This window comes from Leptopilina boulardi, unplaced genomic scaffold, assembly GCF_019393585.1.
Source record: "Leptopilina boulardi isolate dan_hultmark-lab unplaced genomic scaffold, ZJU_Lbou_2.1 LbouV2_300, whole genome shotgun sequence".
Lineage (NCBI taxonomy): Eukaryota > Metazoa > Arthropoda > Insecta > Hymenoptera > Figitidae > Leptopilina > Leptopilina boulardi.
In genome coordinates this window covers 108,456-128,322 of record NW_026137864.1, presented here as the reverse complement: position 1 = coordinate 128,322, position 19,867 = coordinate 108,456, and the positions used below count along the sequence as shown (strand labels likewise).

The 19,867-nt window shown below is 21.0% G+C and overlaps 2 protein-coding genes across 2 annotated transcripts in view; both read right to left on the bottom strand.

Annotated features, from left to right (window-relative positions):
• The window catches only part of LOC127282509 (activating transcription factor of chaperone), a 42,527-nt gene extending 32,271 nt beyond the window's left edge, over positions 1-10,256 (bottom strand). Inside the window, exons 1-2 of the mRNA XM_051306778.1 lie at positions 10,089-10,256; positions 6,928-7,248 (exon numbers count right to left, since the gene is read on the bottom strand). Of these exons, the coding sequence (XP_051162735.1) occupies positions 6,928-7,153 (226 nt within the window). The 5' untranslated portion in view covers positions 7,154-7,248; positions 10,089-10,256. The remainder of the gene's footprint in view (positions 1-6,927; positions 7,249-10,088) is intronic.
• A 1,029-nt stretch (positions 10,257-11,285) lies between these two features.
• LOC127282582 (uncharacterized) lies at positions 11,286-19,252 on the bottom strand. Its single transcript, XM_051306911.1, has 6 exons — positions 19,070-19,252; positions 17,648-17,989; positions 15,081-15,481; positions 14,726-15,007; positions 14,600-14,653; positions 11,286-11,443 (listed from the first exon to the last, which is right to left on the bottom strand). The coding sequence occupies exons 2-5, from the start codon at positions 17,892-17,894 to the stop codon at positions 14,642-14,644; spliced, it is 942 nt and encodes a 313-aa protein (XP_051162868.1). The 5' UTR covers positions 17,895-17,989; positions 19,070-19,252; the 3' UTR covers positions 11,286-11,443; positions 14,600-14,641.
• Between the last annotated feature and the right edge of the window lie 615 nt (positions 19,253-19,867).

The following is a 19,867-nucleotide window of genomic DNA, read 5'->3' as shown; positions in this document are numbered from 1 at the left end:
AACGAGGATACGTATAGAAAGAAAAACTTTTTTCTATGTACTTTTATAATGTTAAAATAATAGTGTAATCAAATAAAAACAATTTTGTGTGGCTTTGATGTAAAAAAAAATTATTAAAAATACCGTTCGGATTTACCCCAGTTTTCCAATTTTCTTGGGTAAATACGAACGGTCTGATATTATTAATAAAATTTTACAGAAGGCAAAAATCAAATATAGTTTCTGTTCTAGTATTCATAACAAACAATTATAAATAATAAAATGAATTTTTAGCTTCTTTTTCTTCAAATACGAGACAAAATACTGAAAGAGTGTCATCTTTGATTTTCAATCTTTTTTGCAATACTTGTTATCTTTGTTTATGCTGTTGCTAATTAACAAACAAAAAATGGGATAATACTTAGAATCTCTTCAAGAGGATCTGAGGTAAAAATTCTCATATCGAACTTATTTTTAAAAATTTTAATTAAGCTGAAATAATTAGCGTTCGGATTTACCCCCCGTTCGGATTTACCCCGACTGACCCTAATTATTATTCATAATTTAATTTTTTTTTTTCAATTATTGCATATAAAAAATGCAAAAAAAAAATTAAATCTATTTCAGGAGTTAAAGATTTAATATAGAAAGTGAAAAAATTAATAGTTTAATAATTTCGTTTGTTTATGAAAAATAAAACGAGAGAAATTGTTAATACCATAAAGTTTTCAAATTTTAATGTAATAAAAATTTTTTTTTTTACAGATCATGACTAACAAAAGGTAGAAAATATTGTGAAACACAATATAAAAAAAAACCGAATGATAACGTATATATAAATTTGAATAGATAAAGATAAATTAAAACACTAAAATTTACTTAAGTGTTATTAACATTTTTTATCAGTTAAAAGTCTGTTTAGTTTCACATCAAACTAAACTGGATTAAATAGTTTATCAAGATAATGAAAAAATTTCCCGTCCAATTGGCTACAAAAGATAATTGAAAACCTCGTAATATAAAATCTAAATATTTTTTCTCTTAATTGTGTACAAAAATAAACAAAACAATTATGTAATTTATTACGTATTTAAAAAAAAAACAGTAAATTTGCAGTATATATCTTTATATTTTTAAAGTTATTTTTACTATTTTCAAGTCAAAAATATTTAAAATTAAACATTTGACTCAGTTCTCGACTTAATATATACTATATGTAAAAAAAAATATTTTTTTTTTATTTATTTTACTACATTTGTAGTAAAAAATATTTAAAATTAAACATTTAATTTAATTCTCGACTGTATATTGTTTTGAATATTATTTTAAATATTTTTCACAACAAATTTTTAAAATTAACATTTCAAATTTTTTTTCAATATTCATATTATTATTAATAATATTATTTATATAGTTTATTTGTGATTCAAACATATCATGGCTCATATCATAACTTTTTTCCCAGGTGCATTGGATTCTATTAATTAATTATATATTATTATTTTTTTATTATATACTAGCAAAATTAAACGCGCGCAAGCGCGCCAAATTGAGTTTTTAATTGTTTGTTATAAAGAAATTAAAGATTAATATTATCAATAATAATTAAATTTATTAAAATATTATTGCATATTAAATGATAATAATGAAAATTATATGTTTACAGGCCTCGGATTATAAGACTTTTTCCGACTTTTTTCAAAAATACGACTTTTATCGACTTATTTTAATAAAATGCGACATTTTTTTTTACATTTGAAAAAAAATGTAAATAAAATACATTTTTTAGTATAAAATGTAGATCTTCTTCAGATCTTCTTCAATTCAATTATTTTAAAAATTTTGAACTAAAATGATTCTTCACTAAATTAATTATTTTTAATAATTTTAATGAAATACATCACAAATTCAATTATATCAAAATTATTTTTCAATTAAAATTTTTATGAAATTTAACAATTGTTTTTATAATTTAAAAAAAAATATCACAATAAAATTGAATTATTTTTTAAAAATTTCAATTCAAAATAAACTAAAATTCAATTATTACCCGAAATTTTAATTCAAAATCAATTAAAATTCAATAATTATCCAAAATTTTCAATTTAAAATTTAATTATTTACCAAGTTTTCAATTTAAAATGAAATAAAATTCAATTATTTTCTAAAATTTCTATTCAAAATTAATTATCCAAATTTTCAATCAAAAATGAACTTAAATTAAATTATTATCCAAAATTTCAATTAAAATTCAATTATTTCCCAAAATTTTCAATTCAAAATAAACTGAAATTCAATTATTTTCCAAATGTAAAATCAAATAAAATTTCATTATTCTCAAAAATTTGAATTCAAAATTAATTGAATTTTCAATAATTTGAATTTAAAGTCATCTAAAATTTAATTATTTCTAAAATTTTTCATCGAAAATTTTTTTTTTTGAAATTTAATAATTTCAATTATAACTTTAAGGAAATTCAATTATTTTTAACTATTTTAATAATATTCTTTGAAAATTCAACTATCTGAAACCATTTTTCAATTAAAAATGATTTTCAAATTATTGTATTTTGTCCGCATTTTCTAATAAATTTTTAGTGAAATCATCTAAAATTTTAATTAAAAATCACTTAATGTTTCAATTAATTAAGAAAATCTCAATTTTAAATCTTTGAAAATTCAATTAAATTTAAAAAATGTTTTCCAAAAATTGTTTGATAAATTATTTTTAGTTCTGTAAAATTTAATAATTGTTTGAAAATTAACAATATCTTTTGAAATTTAATTATTTCCAAAAATTTCAACTTTAACCCTTCGAAAAGGATTATTATTAAAAAAAAAAAATTATTTAAAAATCTGTAAAATATTTTGATAAAAAACAAGTCCACTTTTTTTTGGAATATAAATCGACTAAAACGACTTTTTTGTGTCTTTAAGTTGATTCGAGGCCTGTGTTTTTATAATTAATATTTAATAGATATTCGTTGGCCTCTGGTACCTTAAAAATTAATTTTTGAAATTAAATTTTTTTCAAATTACTATCTTGTACGAAATTTCCTGGCGCATCTTTTTTCTCATCATAAATTTTTTGTATTTGTATACAATTTTTGAATCAATATACAACTTTAAAAAAAATTTCGTTGGTTAATGTTGTGTACTTCAGCTTCGTGAATTGAATTTTCGAATTTGGAATTTTAAAGAAACTTATTCCGAAATCAAAAAAACACGTGAAATCAGAAAAGGCCAACTTCAAGTTAGGACAGAAGGACAGACCAAGCATTTTATTATTATATAATTATTGTTATTATTATTATTTATTTACCTATATTAAATTTATTTTCAATATTCCGTTATATTTCTGTAAATTATTTCTAAAAAATCAATTTACCATAAGATCAATAGACTTTAAAAGTAGAAGAAGCAAAAAATTAAAAATGTTAATTGCAATTTTTGCTTTGCTTTCTTTTTTGTCATTCAACCTCGAAATTAATTTATATACAAGGAAGACATTAACTAACACGATTAAATATAAATTAAAATATATTCTACTTTGCTAATTTTCTTTTAATTTTCTAAACAAAAAAAAAAATAAACAATGCTAAATTTTGTATTTTGCAAAAAAAAAATTGAATTATTAATCTAACCTTTGTTATTTTAAAAATCGATCTTGCTTAACAAAGTATCAATAATATCATATCGTCTAGAAATCTAGAACATGTTTCAATTTTTATCAATTTCTTAAATTCAAACTCAAGAATTGTATTGACACGGTTCGATGACCATATGAAAAACAACTCTTGATAATCTATTATAATGGAAAGAACCAGTCTTATATCAAGATTTTTCGCGAGCATTTATTAATGTAGTTTCGTGTAGTTCAAATCGTCAAAGTTAAATGAAAAAGAAAAAAAAAAGTTTGTTAATATATAAAGAAAAAGTTTAAAATGTAATTAGTACTACATTTATAGTAGTTTGACATTTATTGAATTGAAAGTAAATTATTACACAAAAATGTGCACAAGTGCTTGGTATGTGTGGGATTTTTAAGAATTTTTGAAAGTTGCATTTTCTATTTGTGTGATTTCCCTCCCCCCCAACCCTCTTTTATTATATTTGTTTGTTATTTTTTTTTCTTTTTGTTTCTCTTTTGTGTTAATGAAACGTTTATTTATTAACCAATTAGTATAATTCTCAATAAAAATTTTTAGTAATAAAACTAACGTTGTCAGCCTTGAAGGAACGACTATTTTTTCTTTTTTTTTTTTTCTTTCTAGGTTTATTAGTTCTTGCGCGTTGCTTTTATTACCAACCTTTTGTGAAGTACAATAAATTTTAAAAATGTTATTAAATTATTGATATAAAATAGTATACAAGTGTCTCTAAAGTAATAAAATCTGTAGCAATCATTTTATTTACATGTGTGTGTGTTGTTAAACGAATAATTTTTTTTTTTTTTCAATAAAAATATATGTAATACAAAAAGAAAACCAGTTTTATGAGAATTTTTATCTATCAAATATTGTTTATCTAGGATTATAAATAGAATGAGAATCAGTTTTTTTTCTTCAAATTTCTATTTTAAAAGGAGTAAGAAAGTGTACTTGATTTTTTTTTTTTCAATTAACAGAAGAAATTTCAAAGGATTTAAGGGGATTAAAATTTTGTATTTAATATTATAGAATCTAAGAAATAATATCTGAAAGTTTCAAGTTATTTAGAGCAAAAAAACTCAGAGTTTAAAAAAAAAAATTTTTTTTTTACACCAAAAATAACTAATTTTGTTGCAAAAACTTTTTGTAGATAAATATATAAAAATATTTTTTCTTCATCATTATTCGGTAAATAAAAATTTTGTTTCTCTTTCACTAGGAAGAGAAAATATAATATGTGATGAGATAATTTAAATCCCACTAATTGAGAGCTTCTGAATTTTTTTCTTTCAACTAATTGACAATAAATATAATTTGAAAGTACAATTTAAATGAGAATCGAATATAATAACAACAATAACAACGTTGAATACCGCAACAGAATGTGTGAGTGATAAATCCTTTACTAACAGGTTTTATAGACAAAAATATTGCCGTTCATTTAAACATCTACGTCTCTGGTACACATATTGACTTTCTCTAATTGCATAATCAAGTAAAACGAAACCATGAGATCGATTTTCCATATTAAAAACTATCTATTAATTCTCCTTGTACGATTTTTTTTTTTTTTATTTTTAATTCTATTTTTGTAATGCGTTTTTTTTCTCTTTTAGTAAAAAAAAAGAAGAAATTTTTTTTAATTCTATACGAACAAAAAATTATTTTATAATACTAACTTTCATTTATCACCTAAAGTTTATTTTTTTCTGATAAATTATTTTCCCTCCTTGCAATATATATATATATATATAGTAAATTTTTAACAATTTCTTCGTAAAATTATTTTTTACTTTATGTTAAATTTTTTATGAAATTTTTTTTTAAATTAAAAATTAAAATAAAAAGTTTCTATATTAAATTTAAAAAATTTCCATATTAAAATAATTTTCATAAAATGTTGAAAATTTTATTTTCCTTTTATATTGTAAGTAAATATGAATTATTTGCGTCTTTACTGAGATTCATCTTGCCACGAGATTCTAGCTTAAAGTAACGTCAATGTGATAAGTCGATAAAGCAATTTTTTAAATACGAATTAGATTAATTCTGAATGACAGTCGGAATTTCATTTTAAATATTATTATTATTGTTGTTATTTTATCAGTTCGATATATGTAACTTGTCTATTTCTCTCTAATAAAACGCAAAAAGGCTTTTTAGCTCCTATCGATATTCATGTAAATTAATTTTCCTCTTAGAAAAATAGTTTTTTTTCTTTTTTCTTGAAATCGTTTCTAAAGTATTTTCCCAATTAAAATAAATTTTTACCTTTCAAAATAAAGTAATTGCAAGTTAATTATTTTAAGATCAAAAATGGAAAATTAATTTTTTTCCTTAGACTTTTTTTTAAAAAAAATGTATTAGTTTTTTAATTTATTGTATTCTATTTAGTATTAATTATTCATTTTATTTGAAATATTATAAATAATAAATTAAAACTTTGATTATTTCCGGTTCAAATAACTGTGGAAGTTACAAAAGAATCAATGAATTTGCGATAAAAAAAAAAAAAAAAAATTATCTTGAATTAACAAAATTTAAAGTCCGTATTATGACGAATATTGTGAGTTTAATCTAATCTTTCTTTGTTTTTATTTTTAATAATAATAAGCAAGAGACTAATTTTAACAAAAAATGTTAATGCATTTAAAAAAAATTAATTACATTATTAAAATTGTTCTTTTTTTTCCCCTTTCTTTGATATAGTTTCTAAACTTTTTTTTCACGATGTTGAAGTACGCAACGTTTATGATAAATGATTTTTTAAAAAAACAATTTTTTAAAATGAAAAATTCCATAATTTTTTGCCTAAAAAATATTTCTTGTAGTTTTTATTAATCAACAAATTATATATAAAAAAAATATTTTTTTAGGTAAACAATTTTATAATTTTCCGTGTTAAATAAAAATTGATTTCTAATCGTTGATCATAAACGTTACGTACTTCAGCATCGTCTTCTTTTTTTTAGTACTTTCTAGTGTATTTAAACTTCGTTGAAATATCTTTCTCCGCAAATTATTGTATTTTTTTATGAAAAATTTTGTTGCAACATTTCTCGTTTAACAATTTTGAATTTTTCATTTTAATTTTAAAATTTGTAGGCAAAAATTTATTATTTGCAAAATTAAAATTTTATTTTTTTTCCCCAACCGTTATTCATAAACGTTGTTAACTTCATCGGCATGTATTTAAAGACTTTGCGTCTATTTAATTATTTCTAAATAAATTTAATACATTAATTTTCTTTTTGATATACCAAAAAGTCTAATAATATTGAAAAAAATAAATAATTACCTTCTTTAATATATTCATCTAATTCTTCTAAAAGTTTAGTTGCAACTTCGGCACGCGTGGGATGATTTGGCTCTTCATTTTCGACCTCTTCCTTGACGCTTGTATCTCCTGCAGATATGTCGTCATCATCATCAAAAGAAAGCCATTCATCCTCACCATCCAACACCGTGGGCGACACGGGTTCTACCTTCCAAAACCACATCTCCTGCTCTTGATTGGATGACATTATGATAATTATTCCAATCCAATTTAATTAAAAGTTGATTAACAGAAATTTGTGTCGTCAAAGCGACAATGTTGGCGGAAAGTGCCATGATGGCCCTAAAAAAAAAAGGAATTAATTTTAATAACTGGCAAATGTTAAACGTTCCATTATTATTTTAAATTTTGTTTAATTTTTATTCAAAGTAAATTTTTAATTAAATTTCAGGCTTCGAAGTGTAGTAAGAGACTAAGAAAAGTATATGAAAAAGTACATTTAAAAAAAAAAAAAAATATCACCAAAATTGAGAAAAGTATAAAAAAAGTGGCATATTTAAAATGAAATAAAATTATTTTTCTAAGTTTAACGTTAAAATTTCTTGTCTAAAAAAATTTAAAGAAAAATTCGGAGGAATAAAATTAACATCATTTTTCTTCTGATTATTTAAAAAAAAACTATCTATTGTTAAATTTCGATTAATTTTTTGTTTTTGGCATTTTTATTTTACAAAATAGCATTTAATACAGGATTTTTTTAAAACGAATATTTACTCAACGGAATTTTCAAAGTACCGAATTTTTATTTGACAGAATTTTTATTTTACAAAATTTCTCTTTACCCAATTGTTTCTTGAAAAAAATTCTAATTTAACCTATTTTTATGAGCCAAAAGTTTTGAACGTTCAAATGAACAAAATATCTTTTTCAATCTATAAATTATTAAAAATTATAACGGCAATGTAAAATAAAACAGTAAATTAAACAATTATTAAATTATTAACTTCTTTTTAGGTATTTAAAACAATATTTTGTAATAAAATTCATACTTAAAGAAGTTGTGAAAAAAATTTTGTTCATTTGAACGTTCAAAACTTTTGGCTCATCTATTTTTAATTTATTACAATTCTCATGCAGTAGAATTTTAAGTAATTCGAATTTTTAAATCCTAGAACTAAGAATCGGAGGCTTATATAAAATATTTAGCATTTTAAAACAACAATTTTAATTAAAAATCTTAACTTGAACTCTACAAAAATTGAATTATTTCTGAAATTTGTATCTAAAATTCTTTACTAAATTATTAATTTCAATTCAATTATTCAAAAATTCAATTAAATAAAACATTTTTTAATTAAAAATTCTCTAAAATTCAATTACTGTTTGAAAATTTATGAATAATTTTCAGCAATTTTAATTCAAAATCTCCTAAAATTCAATTATTATCAAAAAATTTAATCCAATTTTTTTGCTGAAATAATTATTTCTAATAACTTCAATCAAGATCTTGGCATTTCAATTATTTAAAACATTTTTCAATTCAAAATACTGTAAATTTTAATTCTTGTCTGAATTACAGTTAAATTAGAATTATTTTTTTTAAAAAAACAGTTGGGTAAAGAGAAATTTTGTAAAATAAAAATTGTGTCAAAAAAATTTGCCAAATTAAAAATTCTATTGAGTAAAAGATCGTTTAAAAAGAAATTATGTTAAATGCTATTTTGAAAAATGAAAATTCGTGTAAAAAATAATTATATAAAGCATTAGTTGAGGCCAATAATAAATCATCAACTTGGCAAGCTTTTAGGAATCAAAAAATTTGCTAAAACTTAAATTTCTTGAATTCTATCCTATTTTTAAAATTATTTTTTTTAAAAAGTAGCATTTAGTGGCTTTTGGACAAAATTAGTAGTAAAAAAATAGCCTTGTCGAAAAAAGTATCAAAAAAGTAAAAAAGTGTGTCACTTCGAAGCCTGAAATTAAAATAAAACTGCATTAGTAAAATTGTGCCATGTCCATAAAAAAAAATTATTTTCAATAACTTGTAATTGTTCCACTTTCCATTATTATTTTTTACGGGTATTTTAAATCCATTTTTTAATTTACCTTTAAAGTAAATTTTTAATTATATTTAAAAGAAAAACTACATTAGTAATAATTTTAAACAAAAACAGTAATTTGATTTTCATTGTTTAATCTTATTTTTGCAAATTTCCTTAATGGTGAAATATTAAATGTTAAAACACAAAATATAATTAACAAATATTGAAAATCATACTGATAACATTTTGTCATAACTTAATATTTAATGTGACTAATTTTAAACATAAATTATTAATTTGTCATGAAAAAGTAATAAATTCTTTTTTTTAACTTTTAAATATTTTTGAAAACAACAATAATAATAATAATAATTTTAAAATTTAGATAACATAACCTATAATTTATCAAACAGTTTAAAATATCAAAAAAAAAACATAGTTGAAATCAATAGAAAATATAATGTTGTTTTGAATATTTTTAAATTTAATTATTTTCAAAATAACATACACGTTTCTTTAAAAAGAAAAATAGATCATCTATATTTATAAAAACTTTTAAAATTATTTTGAGTGACACTAAAAATAGAAAACACCAATAGTTTCCATAAAAACAAAAAAAAAAAAAAATAAAGGCCACTAATTGCTGAGCATATGGAAAGCACCCTTAAGTTTTATTTTACAGCCTGTTCCATAAAAATAACTTTCACCTGGATCTTATCTCTAAATTTGAAATTCTAATCAAAATCCATTTTAATCCAAGTTTAATATTTAAACTCGAATTGGAAGAGTAACTTTTTCCTTTCATTCTTTCGAAATTCTTAAATGGTATAACATGATGCAACCCTTCAATGACGTCATTGTACAACTTATAACAAAAAAAAGAAAAAAAAAATTTGTTACATATTTGAAAGTTAAAATTTTAGGTTAAAAAAAATTTCATGTGACAAAAGATTATATACATATACATATATATATAGTCAATGTTATTGTTGTTTCATTGTCAAATGACAGAGAATAGAAAATAAGAATGACACACTAAGAATATGTCGCCATTATCGCGTTGTTTTCAGCTGCATGTTAAGCTTGAATTTTAGTTGTTAAAAAAAGACAATTTAAGGGAAAAAATTAAAATAAACTTACGACATGATTAATTGGTGTGTAGGCACACTTGCGTGTGCAAGCCGAATTTCGACTAGTAACTCATCTTCACCGCTTTTTAGCCAAATAATAATTTACACATTCGTTTTACAATACGTCCATAAAGAAGAGTGAAGAAAATTTCCCCGAAATCAAGGAAAAGTTCCGTTTTACCAACAATGTGATAATATAAGGTTGGTTCGTGGGCACATTCAATGTATGTTGCACCAATCAAAATTGCTCTTTCAATGCGCCATCTTGAACTTATAAATTTCATATCCAATCAAATGTTTTATTTTAGTTAATATTTTTTTTTTAGAATGCAAACGTTGCAAAAAATTGAGAAAAAAAAATTACATTTCTGACAATTTTATTAATTCTTTATTTACTCGTTTTTCTTTTATTTTTATAATGGATATTGCGTGCATTTATCTCAAAAATGAAAAGAGCATAATGATTATTAAGTCGAATTCATAATTTCTGGATATTTCAAATTTGCAAATTTTCAAAAATTAATAAATCCATATTTTATTTTGAGAAAATTATAAAAATGACATTTGTCACATAAGCATTTAAATTAAGGAGCAAGTTTTCAAAACATGATAATTCCTTATTTTCTTATTTCGAGAAATTGAAACAAATTACTTTTCTCACATAACCACTATACGCAGTTACTTTTAAAATAAAAAATTTATAATAGCTTATTTCTATAAAAATGTTTTTATATTCAAGACATTCTGTTTTTAATTAAACTTTATCATAATTTAGTGATTTACAAGTTTTAATAATATTTTCTAACAAAAAAAAACATTAAAATTATGTCATTTTGGTTATGTCAAAAAGTTTTTAAATTGAAAATTCGTTGTTAATAATTTTTTTCAAACTTTTATTATAAGAATATGAAAATAGATATTTTTACAGAGATATATTTATTATTCAGTCTTTTGTTGTCTTAAATGATAAATTGAAAAAAAAAGTTACTATTAATTTAATGTATTAACCCTTTGAGAAATCTTGCATAAATTTTTTCATTTTTAAAACTGAATATTGAAACAATGTTTTTTATTTAATCTAGTAAATTTTGAATTTAAAAACTCTGTTTTTCAAACGAAAAACTTTAATTATTTTTCTCGAAAATACTTGTTTAGCTATAAAAAAAAAACTACAATTTTTCAAGAAAAAAATTTGGTCCTCAACGGATTAAAACAAAAAATTTTATAATTAAAAATAATTAAATAATTTTAATTAAATAACAATTATGATTATTATTAATAAAAAAAATTTTATGATTATCACAGATATTCAGGGCATAGCTTTCGAAAAAAAATTTTTTACGGACATTGTAGAATGTTTAATACCTATAACGAAAGAAAAAAATTTTATTCAACTAAATATTCATTAGCTATCGCAATTTCAAATTACTTTACAAGTACAATAACAGGTGAATTAATAATAAAAAAAAAAAAATTATATCTACATTTCAGGGTTGCCACTAAAATTTAATTATAATTTTCCCTGACTTCCAGAGAATATTTTGTGATTTTCCGTCATTTTCGAATTTTCTTCTTTTCTATCAAATGTGAATTCTATTAAACAAAAATTGTGATAAATGAATATTCGATCAAATGAAAATTATGTTAACCAAACATTGTATAATGAACAATTCAAATTCTTACAAAAATTCAACTACATATTTTCAAGTCTTAATTAAATTCTTTTTAAAAATTCAATTATTTTCAAAGTTTTTAATCAAATTTTTCGAAATTTCAATTCTTTTAATTCAATATATTCGAAAATTTTATTATTTTCAAAATTATAATTTAACTTATTATTATTATTTTAAAAAAACTTAATTTTTTCCCTAATCTATATTAATAAAATTAGACTTTTGTCTGTACATTGCTCCAAATTAATTTTTTCTTGCATAGTTTATCATTTTAAGTAGTAAAGATAACAAATATGCCATAAATAAAAATTCTGTCTGTCTGTCTGTCTGTCTGTCGTCAATATTTTGTACCGGCACAACTTTAAAACGGCTCAACCGATTGAGGTGAAACTTGGCAGTGCATTCAGTCTTAACGTAACTTAAAATCTTAGCCATATTTGATTAAAAAATATTAACATGAACGAAAGTTATGACATTTTTTCAAAAAATTTAAAAAAATAAAAAAAAATGCAAATTTTTTATTTTTTGTCAGATTGATTTGAAACTATTTGTACCTAATTTTTTCACATAAATACAATCAATTTTTTTTATTAAATTAAGTAAATAGTCTGAATTTAAAAGTCTAAATCAAATTTTTGAATTTCCACTTTTTTTAATAACATTGTAATATAAGAATTCGTTATGTTCAACTTTTTATAAGTAAAACAATAATGTTTTTAGTCTGTTGGGTATTAAACGCAATCTTAGCTGCACACCAATGAAAAATATTAATTTAAACAAAAATATGACACTTTCAAAAAATTTAAAAAATTTAACATTTTTTATTTTTTGATAATTCTTTACTAAACGTTCTTTATTTAAAATTTTGTGACCAATTAAGTATGCTTTTAACAAGAAATTTTAAGAATTTTATCAGAATTTTAAAATTAATAATTGCAAATCTGAATATGAAATCAGATATTGTAAAAATAAAAAATCGAAAATTACTTTTTTACTCTTTGAAATTAACAATTATTATATTTAAATTATTATTATTATTATTGAATATTATTATTATTATTATTATTATTATTATTATTATTGATACAAATTATTTTTAAATATAATAAAACTAAATAAACTAAATAAACTTAAATATAATATAATATAATAAATATAATAAAATTAAATTATTTTCATTTTATTTAAAAGAAATTTTTCTATTAAAAATTTATTCTTCAAATAATTTTTAAAGTTTTTTAAAATTTTAATTTAAATTGTATTGATTAAAATAATTTTTATTTTCAATACTATAAAATTAAATACAATTTTAAATTATTTTAATTTTATTAAAAGCAGTGAAAAAATTAAATTGAATTGAATAAATAATAATTAAAAATTTATAAAAAGATATTTTAATACCAGGAGAACACGTATCTTAGTTGGATGTAATTGAGCTGCCGGATCAAAGAAGAGCACATAACCCATTTGAGTTACATTAGTTATGTGCCCTTCTTTGATCCGGCAGCTCAATTATAAATTTCAAAATTTATTAAATCTAAATATTATAACCGTCGAAGACGGGTGCGACAGCTAGTTTTAAATAAATTCTTTGATAATAAAATTATTTTCGAAATTTTTAGTTTGAAATCTTTTAAAAATAGAAAAAGTCAAAACTTTTAATTGCAACTCTTTGAATATTGAAAAATTTCTATTAAATTCATATAACTATGTTATTTTGTAAAAAAAAAAAAAATGAAAACTAAAACTCTTTGCAAATTTTATCATTTTCAAAAAATCATTTCAAAAAATTCAATAAATTTCTACAGTAATTTAACTATTTAACCAATTACCAAATGAAAATTATTTCTTTATATATTAATTTTAATTTCCACAAAAATTTATTTATTTATAAAAAAATTATATTATAAATTTTTCAAAAATTTCATTTTATTATTAAAAACTTTGATTTTACTTAAAACAAATTTATATCAATAAAGTTTTTTATACTTTTAAATATTTTTCAAATTTTCAATTAAAAATTTTTTTTAAATTTAATCATTAAAAATATTTAACTGATAAACTTTGAAAATTTAATTAATTAAAAGAATTTTAATAAAAATTCTTCGTAATTTCAATTATTTGCAAAAAATTTTAATTAAAAATTCTCTAAAATACACCCGTTTATTCTAGTAAATAAATAAAATAAAAAACTCAATTATTGTTAAAAATTTGTTTAAAAAAACGTGTTCAGCAATTAAAATTAACAAAAAATTCAAATTTTAAATCTTCTGAAATTCAATTAATTTTAAAAATCTTTGTGTTTTTACATTTTTATCTAAAAATGTTCACCAAATGAAAAATTTTAAAAAATTTAAATAAAAAATTTTCTAAACTTTAATACATAATTGTCCGAAATTTGTATTAAAAAATTCAGGAGTATGATGAATTTACAAAAAATTTCAGTTTAAAATCGCTTGAAATACAATTATTTCAAAAAACGTAACGTAATTCTAATAATTCAAGGTTTTGTTTTAAAATTCAAAGTGATTTAAATATTTTCAAGGTAAAAAAAAATTATAAACTCAAGGAGAATTCAATGTTTTTAAGGATTTAGTACCTTGTAATGGGAAATCTAGGTTTACAAATATTTGTCCACAACTTTTTTTTTTTAATTTCCTGACTCGTGGCAACCCTAATTTTTGTTTCCCGATAAACAGTTCTAACAGATCAAGGCAGAAATTTTCTCAGTAATCTTATCAGAAGATTAGCAAAAAGATTTTATATTATAGAATTTCTTTTCTCCCACAATTAAATTGATTCCCTAAAAAGAATCTCTAGAATTTAAAAATATCTATATACAACTTACCAAAATCATGATATCCTAAGAAAAAAGGATTCATTTTAAATTTTACGTATAAATCTGAAATTTACAACAAAAAAAAATATTAGTTTTCTTTCTTTTCAATAATAATTTTATTTTATTTTTACTTACTCTTTTTAATATCCCCTCTTTAATGACACTTTTCTCATGTTTAAAAGGTGAGTCAATAATTTTATATCTAAAGCCATTAAATGTAAATGGTTTATACATATTGCCACCATTTTTATGTATCATTTGCTTAATTTCATTTCCCCATCTACTTCGGGTTTGACGGGCAACCATCAACCATGACATTGGACATCTTATCTTCATATTTCTTGTTAATGCAAAAGTTGGTTGTGTGGTTAATGATCTTTTTCCATTATCGTCATAAGCAACTAGTCTTCTGTCCACCTATAAATTATTCATGTTTCAAAATTGCAAAAAAAAGTAAATAAAACGTATTTTTCTTTAAAAAGAAACTCACAATTTTCAAACGATTATTTCTAATAATAAAAAAGGTGCCATCTAAAAAATGCACACCATCAGGATCTTTTTCAATTAAAATCTTAATTTTTTCTGCTAATTCTTTTTGCTGATATTCTGGAAATGTACACCACCATTCAGGTCCATATATAATATTTTTTCCGAGCTTCATAATCATAAAAAATTTATCATGTTTTTTAAATTCCCAAATATTTGAACATTTTTCAACTTTATCAAATTGTTTTTCTTCTACTTTAGAGTTGTTTATTTCTATTGATTCAGATTGTTTTTCAGTTATTGGAAATTGTTTTTCTACAATTTCATTATTCACTTCACTTTTTACATACACCTTTTCAAAATTGTCTTTAATTTCTGTATTATCATCCTTTTCATTCACATCTTCTGTAATAAAAATAATAAAATACCAAATATCGTAAATGTATGAATATATTAAATTAACGAGGATTGATAATGATTTTACGCATTTAAACTCTACGCCGTTAAATTGAACACCAAAAAACTGTATACAAATAAATATATTTTGTTTTAATAAATTTTTTTCAAATTCTATGCAATTAAATTCTACACAATTGAATTATTGACATTTTAACTTATTTTAATATTAATTTTTAGAAAATTAAACTCTACAGAAAAAAATATTCATTTATAATTCTATATGAAAAGCACAATAATAAAATTGTAAGACAAATTTTCAAAATTTTATTTAAGTAGGACAAATTTCAAAAAAAAAACTTTTAAAGTTCCATTTTTATAATTTTTTCAAGTCTGATTTATTCGAATTAAAAATTTTGTCCTAGTTTTTAGTTTTGATGGTCAAAAAATTTTCAGGCAATACTTAATCAAATTTTACAGATTTATAAATAAAAATTTTTTTAAATAATTATTTTGGAAGAGTTAAAGTTGATATTTTTTTAGAAATAATTGAATTTCAAAAGATTTTGTTAATTTTTAGACAATAATTAAATTTTACAGAAATAAAAATAATTTATCAAATAATTTTAGATAACATTTTTTAAAAATAATTGAATTTTCAAAGATTTACAATTTAGATTTTTGAAAATAAATGAATTTCAAGTGATTTTTAACTTAAAATTTTTGATGATTTCTGTTATTAAAAAATTTATTAGAAATTAACGACAAAAATACAATAATTTGAAAAATTTCAAGTGAAAAATGCGGTTTTAGATAGTTGAATTTTTAAAGAATATTATAAAAATCATTAAAAATAATTGAATTTCAAGAGAGTTATAATTGAAAATAATTATTAAATTTCAAAACATTTTAGATGGAAAATTTTACAAATAATTAAATTTTAGAAGCTTTTAAATTGAAATTTTTAAAAATAATTAAATTTCAAAAGATTGTGTTAAATTTCAGACAATAATTTTAAAAATAGAAATTTTTAGTGGTTTCTGTTGATGAAGAATTTATTAAAAATCACAGAAAAAAAATTGAATTCCAAAAATTTTTAATTGAAAAATGCTTTCAAATAATTGAATTTTCGATGAATATTATAAAAATTATAAAAAATAATTAAAATTTTTGATTCTGAATTAAAATTTTTTGATAATTTTATTTGATAATTCTTTTAAAATTATAAACTATTATTAAATTTTATAAAATTTTAATTGCCTGATAGATTGATATTGAACGTGTTCAAAATAGATTTTTGCGTTTTATAGCTGGTCAAATTGGTATGCTTGTAGATAAACAGAATCATGATTACACAGATTTACGTGTGACATTTAAAATACCATTATTATCTCAAAGATTTATGTTAACTGATCTATTATTTTTGTTCAAAATTATTAATGGTATTATTAACTGCTCTGAACTGTTATGTTTATTTGGTTTTCATATACCGCAAAGATTCGCAAGACATCCGCAATTGTTTAATGTACCTTTTTTCAGAACTGACTATTTAGATAATTCTGTAATTAACAGATTGCGTAGGGAGGCAAATCAGTTCAGTAGTAATATTAATTTTTTTGTTCTTTCTTTAAACTCTTTTCTAAGAAAACTGCATAACCTTTTATACGACAATAACAACAATAATGTTAATGCGGCCAACTAATTTTTTTGTTTTTGATTCGTACAATTCCTTATATATAGTACTTTGTACGAATGGGCTCTACCCGTATATTTTCAATAAATAAATAAATAAATTGAAAAATAGTTTAAGATAATTGAATTTGAAGAATTTCATTAAAATTATTAAAAATAATTAATTTTACGAAGAATTTTAGTTAAACATTTATTAAATAATTTAAATAAAGAAAGTCTGAATTGTATACTGAAAAAAACGTATTTTGTTTAAAATTTTTTTTAAAAAAATGTAAAAAAAAAGTCGAAAAAGTCCCACCTTTTTAAAATGAGTCGAAAAATTCGTAATTTTGAAAAAAAAAGTACAGTTTACTGTGTAGAATTCATTTGTGTAGAGTTTAATTGCATAGAATCGCTACCATTCCAATTAACGAAATTTAAAATTCGCTAATTCTGTATATTTAAATTTCAATAGTTCGAAGAAAAAAATATAAAATATTAAACCTTTTTTGATAAAATCATTTAATTCTTCTAAAAGTTTGGTTGCAACATGTGCATAAGTGGGATGATATGTTCCTTCATTTGCATCGATCTCCTCTTTGATAATTGTATCTCCTACAGATACTTTATTATTATCATAATCATCATCAGACGAAACCCAATCATCCACAACAACTCCATCAAAATCTTCTGACATCGAGGGCGACAGGGGTTCTTCCTTAAATATCTCTAGTTCCTGATTGGACGACATTATCAAAATTGTTCCAATACAATTTAATTAAGTGTTGAGCAACATTAATTTTTGTCCTCAAAATAACAAGGTTGATTAAAAGTGCAGTAATGAGTCTAACAAAAATAAAGTAATTCATAATTTTAGATGTTTACGGAGACATATATTAATTGGAAGATACCTTTGAAAATTACAAGAACTTTAGCTCAATTAAGATTAGCAGGAAGATCAGAGTGGAAAATAAATTTAAAACCGGGATATGTATATAATTTCAGTGACAATGATAAGTGTCTGATGTGCAATATGCGTAGAAATGAAAATTTAAAACATGTTCTTATTGATTGTCCTGCGTATAAGGAATGTTGTAGAGAAAATATTAATAGAATTTCGCTTACGAACATATTGAAAGTGGATAAAATTGAAACCGCGAAAAGTCTTTTTTATTTTATTAGCAATTTAGTTAAGATTAGGGCTTTCTGTTTATGTGAATAGTTTTTTAAGGACATAACCCTCATGTAAAGGAGGCAATGCGCCTTTAATTACATTATGTAAAAATAAATAAAAATAAAAAATAAATAATTTTAGATGTTTTGAATGTTTCAAAAAATAATTTCGAAATTAATTCCATGTTAATTATTCAAAATTGGTAACTATATTTTTTTTTAACCTTTACGGCGCATTCATAAAAAATAACAATTATTACTATTATATTTAATATAACTGTTGCAAAATGATTTTAAAAAATTATTTTAATCTTTTTTTTTTTTTTTTGATACAATTACTAATAAAGATGCACATTTAAACAATTATTAATTTAATTTTTTGTTATCAAATTTTTACCCTCGTCGTAATTGAAACATTTTTAAGATTTCCATTGCCTTCAATTACGGTGGGCAAAGTATCTTCAAAATACACGTAATTTTGGTCACCGTAATTGATACACCGAAACTGATTCAAACGCCCCGTAATAGAAAATTATGGTATTATTTTTAATTTCTCATATTTTTTTAAATAATCGATTTTTATAAAGTTAAAATTTTTTTTTTTAAATAACTAAATAACATAAGCTTTTAGTTTAATAAGTCTTAAATTGACTTTCTACAATAGAAATGTCGAATTTTCTATTTCAAAGATGTAATTATTTTCAAAATATTATGCAAATTTGCAAAATAGAATATATTTATGGAACTTTTTACCTGCAATGTTTTGAATCACAAAACAACAAAGGTCAATAATGCTAATTTCTAAGCATAATTTTATATTTTCACAAACTGATTTTCACTTGTTATATGTCAAAAATGTCCTGAGTTAAATAAAATAATTAGACATTTAATTTTACATTTAATCTGAGTAAATTTATAAAATTTACAACATGTATATATATGAAAAGGTAACAGTAACATAACCTTTTTCAAGAACATGAACGTTAAAACAAGGTTGGTTGGTAGAACAGTGATATTAATTTTCAATTTCGTTACCATGACAACGTTGCGAGCTGTGAACGTACTTTAATGCAAATAACGAATTTGAGCGGCAAAATTCAAATTTAAAAAAAATTACACTTTAAATAATATAAAATAATATAAATGAACTTAATTATTTAAAAAAAAGAAGAGAAAAAAAATGAAGCTTTTAATTTTCTACCATATAATTTATAGAATAAATTTATTTAAATTATATCATTTTTAGCCCGTTTAATATATTATATAGAGATGAAAAAAGAAAATCAATATATCTGAAAAGAAATTTCAAAATTGTATATACATTAAAATGTTTATTATAAATTATAGCTTACATTATATCTTCATCAGATAACAATATACTTGCACCAGAGAGCCAGAATAGTTTAAAATTGATTATTTTTTTTTTTACAAATAAATCTATTAAATAATACATATGTGACAAAATGTGAAATTTTTTTTTGAATAATTTAAGTAACTTTAAAAAAAAATGTATGGCTCTTTAAAATAAATACTATATATAATTAATTAACA

Bases quoted from the DNA above. Each gene is read 5' to 3' on its own strand.
- LOC127282582 (XM_051306911.1), bottom strand. From the start codon at position 17,894: ATGTCGTCCAATCAGGAACTAGAGATATTTAAGGAAGAACCCCTGTCG. The intron at 15,482-17,647 runs GTTTAATATTTT...TTTTTATTACAG, and splicing joins AAATGATTTTATCAAAAAAG to AAGATGTGAATGAAAAGGAT. The intron at 15,008-15,080 runs GTGAGTTTCTTT...AATAATTTATAG, and splicing joins GAAATAATCGTTTGAAAATT to GTGGACAGAAGACTAGTTGC.